General features: G+C 34.8%; 1 protein-coding gene across 1 annotated transcript; it reads right to left on the reverse strand.

The window, feature by feature from the left end:
- Positions 1–3,889: 3,889 nt before the first annotated feature.
- LOC120209783 (ras-related protein RABC2a-like) lies at positions 3,890–6,326 on the reverse strand. The gene is made up of 6 exons (XM_039208697.1): positions 6,083–6,326; positions 5,915–5,983; positions 5,453–5,518; positions 5,012–5,133; positions 4,520–4,648; positions 3,890–4,341 (listed from the first exon to the last, which is right to left on the reverse strand). The coding sequence occupies exons 1-6, from the start codon at positions 6,222–6,224 to the stop codon at positions 4,231–4,233; spliced, it is 639 nt and encodes a 212-aa protein (XP_039064628.1). The 5' UTR covers positions 6,225–6,326; the 3' UTR covers positions 3,890–4,230.
- Between the last annotated feature and the right edge of the window lie 2,165 nt (positions 6,327–8,491).

Here is an 8,491-nt window from a genome sequence, read left to right on the forward strand (position 1 = left end):
CTTTTTTATTGTTCTTCCTCTTTATTTATTGGAACTTTCTTTTTATTGGAAACAATGCTATAAAACTTCAAGCTCCCGAGTACAATAAATTTGAATAAGAAGACGTCTTATTTTATCAGATTAAGGGAAATAATGACTTCTTCAAGTTTGTTATCTTCTTGGAAGAAAGAACAAAAACAATTAGCATGACCTCCAAAAGAAAATAATGACTTCTTTTTTTTCTTCATTCACCTTGCTTCTTCACCTTTCATGAAATCCACCTTTGTGATTTGAGAGTTGGATGAACAGTGTTGCAAGCTTAGTGGAATAGAACTGTGAGCTGGAATTCATATACATTGAACAATTTTCCTATTGAAAGGAGTTTTCTTTATCTTTTCTCTTTTCTTCAAGAGCTTTTTCTCTTTTTCTTCATATTCCTTGTCATTCTTCTGCACTTATTCGGACAATCTTTTTGTTGGAAGCAAGGCGGTTAAGCTATGAACTTCTGAGTGTAATCTGAAGCCTCTCTTGGGCAAGAAGACACCCTATTTTGTCTGGTTAAGGACAACAATGTTGTTAAACACTTGACTCTCCCCATAAATTTTCTACCATGGTAACACAACTGTTAAGCTTTCAAGTTTCATATCAAACTTTGGAGAAGAAATAACAGACCATGAAGAAATCAACCCATCAATAACTAAGCAATGCATGTTGTAGTATCAGTGTTCATCATTTAACATCAATTTGTAACCCACTCATCACTAGATTCCGGTAGCAAAACACCAAAATGCGAGCAAACCACAATTTCATAGTATTTACCACTAACATGAAAATCAACCAACTCTGTCAATAATTAGCAATAGCGCAGGTAACAGCTAAACCTCAAATCAACAATAACAACCAATCTACACTAACAAATGATTTACCAAACACTAACCTCAATATCAAAGATGGTGAATAAAAATAAACCAGTAAAGAATGGACACATCGGATGAAAGCAAGCCACCAAGGTAAATGTATTTTCTGCGCTTTCCTAACATAGCAGCTCCTTGGGTCAATCTGAATGGCCAAGTTAACTAAAGGACCAACTGAAGTCCCTTCAAACAATATGAATGCCAGCATGAGAGTTTATTGATCCAATGTGCACTAATGTTGTAACTTGTGAGGTAAACCCACTACAAAATGCTAAAATTACTAATAGTAATGTAACTTCAATTGCTTCCCGGTTGAGAATTAATAACGCCCCCATTATTTGATCTCTTGAACAAACAAACAATGGCAGACACAAACAATCACCAGCAACATCATTGAGACATTTAGTCAAACATATTGAAGGCACACACAATAAAAAAACTATAATTTTCGTGTCACGTGAAGAACCAAACAATAGAGTATCCAAATGCAATGACTTGTAACTCCAAAAACAGAGAACTAAACACCAAGAACTCAACAAACTAGCGAAGAAATATGGAAAAAAAGAACAACCTGTTGTCCAACGGAACTCTCGATAGTGAAAGAATAAGAGAAAATAATATTGAATCGGACCGGAGCAAAAGAAAAAAACAACTTCAGGATTCTTGTGGCAACGAGAACAATCAATACTTAGCAACCAACGAAAAATCATGGCAAAAGCAGTAGAAACTAGAACGAAGCAAAACAATGATTAACGAAAGCGTCGGAACAACGATAATGAAACTAATGGCAGGCATTGGTAAAGTAAATTCAACGAATGCTTTCAAATATGTAACAAAACTTGCAAATCGAACAACACAATACGAACAGAGCACAACGAAGCAGAAGAGAAAGAAAAATAAAAAGAAAAATAGCCACAATACCACCAGCTCTGATACCATGTGAAAATGGTGTCATGATCGAGGTATGATTGAGTAGATTATATCTATAAAGAATATTGAGAATGAAAATACACTCAAAATACTATTGAGAAAGGTTTGAAGAAGAATTGATCCACAACACATTACAGTCATCGAATTTATATATTCACATTACTAATTGAAATAGAAACGAATTAACAAACTTAGCTAAATAACAACTAATTTATTTCTAATATTTTCCCTACTTCTTCAAGTTTTTATCTTATTGGAAGAAGGAAAAAATTAGCATGACATCTAAAAAAAATAGTATCTTTTTTTTTCATTCACCTTGTTTCTTCACCCTTCGTGAAATTTACCTTGTGATTTGACAGTTTGACGAACAGTGTTGCAAGCTTAGTGGGCTAGAACTGTGAGATGGAATTTATGTACATTGAACAATTTTCCTGTTGAAATAAGTTTTAATTTTCCTGTTGAAATAAGTTTTCTTTAGCTTTTCTTTTTTCTTCAAGAGCTTTTTCTCTTTCTTTTTTTTCGTCTTCATTGTCATTCTTCTTCACTTATTCGAACATTCTTTTTATTGGAAGCAAGGCGGTTAAGCTACGAACTCTCGAGTCTAATCTAAAGCCTCTTTTGGGCAAGAAGACACATTATTTTGTCTGGTTAAGGAGAACAAAATTGTTAAACACTTGACTCTCCCCAAAAAATTTATACCATGGTAAGTCAGCTGTTAAGCTTTCAAATTCCATATCAAACTTTGGAGAAGAAATAACAGACCATGAAGAAATCAACCCATAAATAACTAAGCAATCCATGTTGTAGTATCAGTGTTCATCATTTAACATTAACTTGTAACCCACTCGTCACTAGCTTCTAGTAACAAGTCATCAAAATGCGAGCAAACCACAATTTCATGATGTTTACCAGTAACATGAAGATCAACCAACTCTGTAAATAATTCGTAAGAGAACAGGTAGAAATTAAACCTCAAAACAACAATAACAACCAATCCTTTCTTCTACACTAACAATCGATTTACCAAACACTAAATTTCGTGTCGCTCGAAGAACCAAACAGTGGAGTATCCAAATGCAATGACTTGTAGCTCTAAAACAGAGAATTAAACACGAAGAACTCAACAGACTAACAAAGAAATCTGAAAAAGAGAAGAACCTGGTATACGATGAAACTCTCGATGGTGAAAGAAAAAGAGCAAATAGTGTTGAATCGGATCGAAGTAAAAGAAAAAACAACTTCATGATTCTTGTGGCAACGATAACAATCAACGAATAGAGCAACCAGCGGAAAATTATGGCAAAAGCAGCAGAAACCCGAACAACAATGATCAACGAAAGCGTCAACGATAATGAAACTGATAGTAGGCATCGGTAAAGCAAATTTAACGAATGCTTTTAGATCTATGATAAAACTTGCAAATCGAAGAGCACGATACGAATAAAGCACAGCGGAGCAGAAAAGAAAGAAAAAGAAAAACGATCGCAGGACCATTAGTTATGATACCATGTGAGAATGGTGCCATGATGGAGGTTGTGATTGAGTAGATTATACCTATAAAGGATATAGAGAATGGAAATACATTCAAAATATTATTGAGAAAGATTGAAGAAGAATTGATCCGCAACACATTACAATCAATGAGTTTATATGCTCACACTACTAACTGAAATAGAAACGAACTAACAAACTTAACTAACAACTAATTTATTTCTAACAAAAATAATAACTCAAAATTTGGATCGTGATTGAACTAAGTAGAGGTGCACCCTTTGAAAAATGTAATTAACGTGACATGCCTTCAAAATAGTTCGACTGACATAACACGTCTTTATCTCGTGTGTGAGAAAAGGTATTATTTTTCTAAATAATCTTTGTCAGGTGTTGTTTTTCTAAATAAAAAAAAAAGTTTCATTGACAATATTTTACCTTATTACTTCATAATGGTTTTGAAGGCTCGTATCAGAGTTGTTTTGTAACTTTGCTTGCGGTTGTTCCAACTAGCGTGGGGAGAGGATTTAGTAGTCTTGGATATATTGCCCTATTAACTAAATGACTATATGCTGTTGTAAGTAATAGTCTCAACAATATATACTCAATTAATCAATAGAAGACAAAATCCAAAGACAATTTCATGAATAACAAACTAAAACCTTAATCAACACAAAACCGAAAAGGCAAACGAATTTGCAAAAGTTAATTTGAGTGGAGAGGATACACAATAAAACTATGGACACTCCCTTGCAAAGAACAGAAGCATAGACAATCCAAAGAAAGCATATACACGAGTTGTCCACAATCCGTCTATCCGGAAGCTTAAAGCCGCCAACAAACATGGATGCCTAAGCTTTCTATTGATAACATAAGCCATCCCATCATGTCAAAACGAGTCGAATATTGCTGCAACTTAGGAGCAACAACCACCGCCCGGAGAAGTCTGGTACTCTGGCTTCTGCTTTAACATGCTTCTCTTTCCTACAGAAGACCCTTCTTCCAAAAGACTTGGAACTGTCATTATCTGTAAGAGAAATCCGCATCTGGTCAGAACCAAGACGGTACTATATGTGTCACCCTAAGTCGCAGCTTCTTTGTTCACGGTACTGGCTTTATCCTATAGTGTGATTAAAGCTTTTGAACTAATTCACATTACTGGAGAGTAGATGAACAAAAATGGTGTTATAAAACAAAAAGGTTACCTTCAATGCAAGCTCCTCAAAGCATTGCTCCACGTTTTCTCTTGTTCTAGCGCTGCATTCAAGGAACATAGATCTGAGCTCTTCTGCAAACGCAACGCCTTCTTCTCTACTTACAGCCCTTTCAGAATCCTGAAAGGTAAAGCAAACTGGATGTAATGAAGCAGAAAAATTAAGATAACACGAAATGTAATATCGGCACTCTATGGGTAGGGGGAGAGTACTAGCAATTAAGTAGGTTATTTTCTTATTAGCTATGCAATGAATTAAGATAACATGAAATGTGAATCGGCTTATATCATTAATCGGTGCAGTGACCCCTTTATGACTGCTAAACTTTATACTCACAACTTTGTTCCATGTAGTTTCCTAGAACATGAAGAGATCCAAGGAGCTTATTTGTTGTCTATTATCAACTTATTTAGTCTCTCCTTAATCTTTTCAAAGGAAAGGTGTTAACAGGTCGATTTATCTTCCGAAAAACACCAGACTTACTCTATCAACTTTGTTTCCAACAAGCATTTTGACACAGTCCTGATTGGTAGAGTAAAGCCCCACTTCTTTGGCCCAAACATCCGACAAATTTGTGAACGTTTCTCTCCGTGTTACATCGTAGACTATAACAAAAGCCAAGAAATAAGTCAAACGAATGACAATTTGAATCATGCACAGACTATATAATATTAAGTACAATCCCTTGAAAGGAATCGACAAGAATCACAAAATAATGAGCCAGCTTCAAAAGTAGCAAATTCTTGTTCCATTAAACGAAAAATTCAGGAAATTGCAGAACATTAGAGGTCCTTCAAGCCACGACTTTTTTCCAGTGATACCAGAGTGCTGAAATTGTTAGTTGAAACCGATGAAAGGTTCCGTCGAACACAACAAAGATAGTATAGTAACGCGTACATACATACACGGGAAAGATGAACTTACCAAGAATGATCCCTTGGGCACCCCTATAGTAAGAGCTTGTTAAGGTTCTGAACCTTTCCTGTCCAGCTACAAGAAGCAAGTCGGTTTCACAAATCAATCATTTTCCTCCACGTTTCAAGACAATTATTCTAATGTACTTTTATAAAAGATGAGAAGGATAGTACAGCTAATAAAAGGTTAAAGAAGCAACATCAAGCTAACCAGGTCAAGAAAGAAACTAACAAGAAAGTTAAAGCCCGGAAACTCGTTTCATCTGATTCATGTATATCATCAATTGTATAACTCTTTTCACCACAAATGTATTAATGAATATTAAGTAAAAATGAGCTATCTTCAGTGCAAAATAAACAAGTGAATTCTAAGATAGACAATTGACTTCAATTAGACCGACATATTATGACAAAGAATTCAAAGTCGAGACTTAAAATGAAAGAATAAAACAAATTTAGTATAAAGTCATACCAGTATCCCAAATAGTAAGCTTTAATCTCTTCCCACCAACTGTTAACAACTTGATCTTAAAATCCACACCTAAAGCATAGATTTGAACAAAACCCGAATCATATTTTCGCCATTACAAACTAATCAAAGATACAGGATTGGAAAAGCAAAAGAAAGAGGAAATTGAACCAATGGTGGGAGCTAGATCTTCAGCAGAAGTTGAAAAGAACCTGACAAGCAAGCTACTCTTGCCGACACCAGAGTCTCCGATCAACAATATCTTGAACGAAAGATCACAGCTTCCACTACTTTGCCCTGAAGATGATCCCATCTCAACTTACTATCAGAAAAACAAAAACCCAGAATTTTAAAAAGATCTGTCGCTTTCACTCCCTTTTCGAAATCTCTGTTGCATCCAATGATGATAATGGTCGATCTCAAAGAAAAATAAAACTTGGGGGAAAAATGAATGGTTTCTTTCTTTCAAAAGTACAGTGAAAAAAGAAACTTAAAAAAAATAAAAATGACCATCCAGCTCAGTTAGTATAGTACAAGGTTTTTAATTTTGAGATCATGGGATCGAGTCTCACGGAGGGTATTTCATAATTTAGAGGTCTCTTACGGAAGCTGCTCTCAACCTGGTGTTGGGATAGCCTACTATCTTACATCTCCTTACCCCATACATATGGAAAAACATGACAGCCATTTAATTTAAAAAAAAAAATCTTTATTTTCAAAACAAATGGATCGTCATCCGTACCTTCACGGGATTCTGACATATACAGAAGGAGCGAATCATAATCTGCGCCTACCATTATGCACGTTTAATTATTGATACTCCATTATTACCCGAGCATGAAGACTTGGCTTTTAAACGCTTCTCCTCCCTATAAATAAAAACCTCTTTGAATGCCAACATTATCACACTAAAATTACTTACTTATTATCACTTCTATCAAGCTAAATAGATTTTGTTATTGTTTTTATAAGGTATAATTATTTTTTATTATATTATATTCATTTTATATTTAATTATTTGAATAAATTTTATTGTACTAATTATTTTATATTATTTTTTTACAGTTGTAAAATTAGAAAGCTGGATCATACCTCGAGACATTTTGTCGATACGATAACAATATGAAATTGTATTATTTAAATTATTATGAATTTTTTTAAAAAAAATGGATTAGTTTATATTTTAATTCATATACTATTTATTTAACTAGGTGTATTTCAGCTATTATTTTTGCATATATAAGACTCTCAATCTTTCAAACTCTTAAATTAATGTGTATTTCAACTATTGTTTACTATGATGGAGAAATTCGGGAAGATGAAATCGTCATCGTCTTTGCATCAAATCATTCCGTCAGAATATCCTTCAAGAGAAGCATCACTCTTGTGGAGTTGATCACTAAAATTTCAAGGAAGGTTCATGTTGGAAGTATTAGAAGATTGTCCTCACTTCAGTACAGATTTCCAAACATAGTATTTTTGTTAACTTATACAACGTTCGAACTCTCCAATGATGACAATGTTGTTATGATGGTTTATTCTCAAAATCAATATTCAGACACCGATACACAGATGTATGCGACATTTGTTAAAGTGTATGTTGTTCGTGGTAGGTCATTATGCTCCCACTATGGCCTGACTCAACAAGTCGATCAAGTTGACAACCCAACTCAAGTAATGTGTAATGATTTTAACTCGTTAATGGGAAATTCACATCATGGTGACATCCCATCAAGTTCAATGGGAGACATTCATTAGCAACGTGTTACGATCTGTACCGAGATGGCTCCACAAACAACCTATATGGCAACATCGCTTCCAATTCAAGGGAAAGGCATTCATCTACCAATTTCTTTGACCTGAATATGGAAATGCCCTCGACGCAACAATATATGTTGTACCCATTTGACACGATGCCTTTAAATTCCAGGGGTGGCATTCAACTACAAGCTTCTTCGACCTCAATATCGAGATGTCTTCAAGTTCAATGTGAAGACATTCAACTACTAGCTTGTTCGACCTAAATGTCGGCATTGTTGAGGAATCTCAAGTCCACTAGAAGAACCTCTTCGTGAGCCACGTACGGATAGTGCTGAGACTAGACTATTCGTTTAGCCATAATCACTGCAGTTCAACATGGACTCTGATGATGATGATGTAGATGAAGTTCCCACATATACGGTACACACCGAACCTCCAGCACACATGTATGAAGTTGACTATGATACGATATACGTGTCATATTTTACGGATATGTCTAATATTGGTGACTACTGATTTAACTCATCAGTCAATGATGGTGAGTTATATAAAGGAATGGAGTTTTCATCCAAAAAAGAAGCGATGATGGAAATTAAGAATTACAACATTCGTAATTATGTTCAGTCCAAAATCGACCGTTCCACCATTGAAAAGTATGTTTGTCACTGTGTCTAACATGATAATAGATGCAACTGGATGGTTCATGTATCTAAGAGGAATAGGAAAAACAATATATGGGAACTAACAGTAAACAACAGTCCTCACACATGTTGTGCTGAAAAGATAAACCAGGATCATCCCAACTTGGACTCTGACATT

The sequence above is a fragment of the Hibiscus syriacus genome, unplaced genomic scaffold, assembly GCF_006381635.1.
Source record: "Hibiscus syriacus cultivar Baekdansim isolate YM2019G1 unplaced genomic scaffold, ASM638163v2 tig00020266_pilon, whole genome shotgun sequence".
NCBI classification, from domain to species: Eukaryota; Viridiplantae; Streptophyta; class Magnoliopsida; order Malvales; family Malvaceae; genus Hibiscus; species Hibiscus syriacus.

Bases quoted from the DNA above. Each gene is read 5' to 3' on its own strand.
- LOC120209783 (XM_039208697.1), bottom strand. From the start codon at position 6,224: ATGGGATCATCTTCAGGGCAAAGTAGTGGAAGCTGTGATCTTTCGTTC. The intron at 5,134-5,452 runs GTAAGTTCATCT...CTTTTGTTATAG, and splicing joins TGCCCAAGGGATCATTCTTG to TCTACGATGTAACACGGAGA. The intron at 4,649-5,011 runs GTAAGTCTGGTG...TTTACCTTTCAG, and splicing joins TTGGAAACAAAGTTGATAGA to GATTCTGAAAGGGCTGTAAG.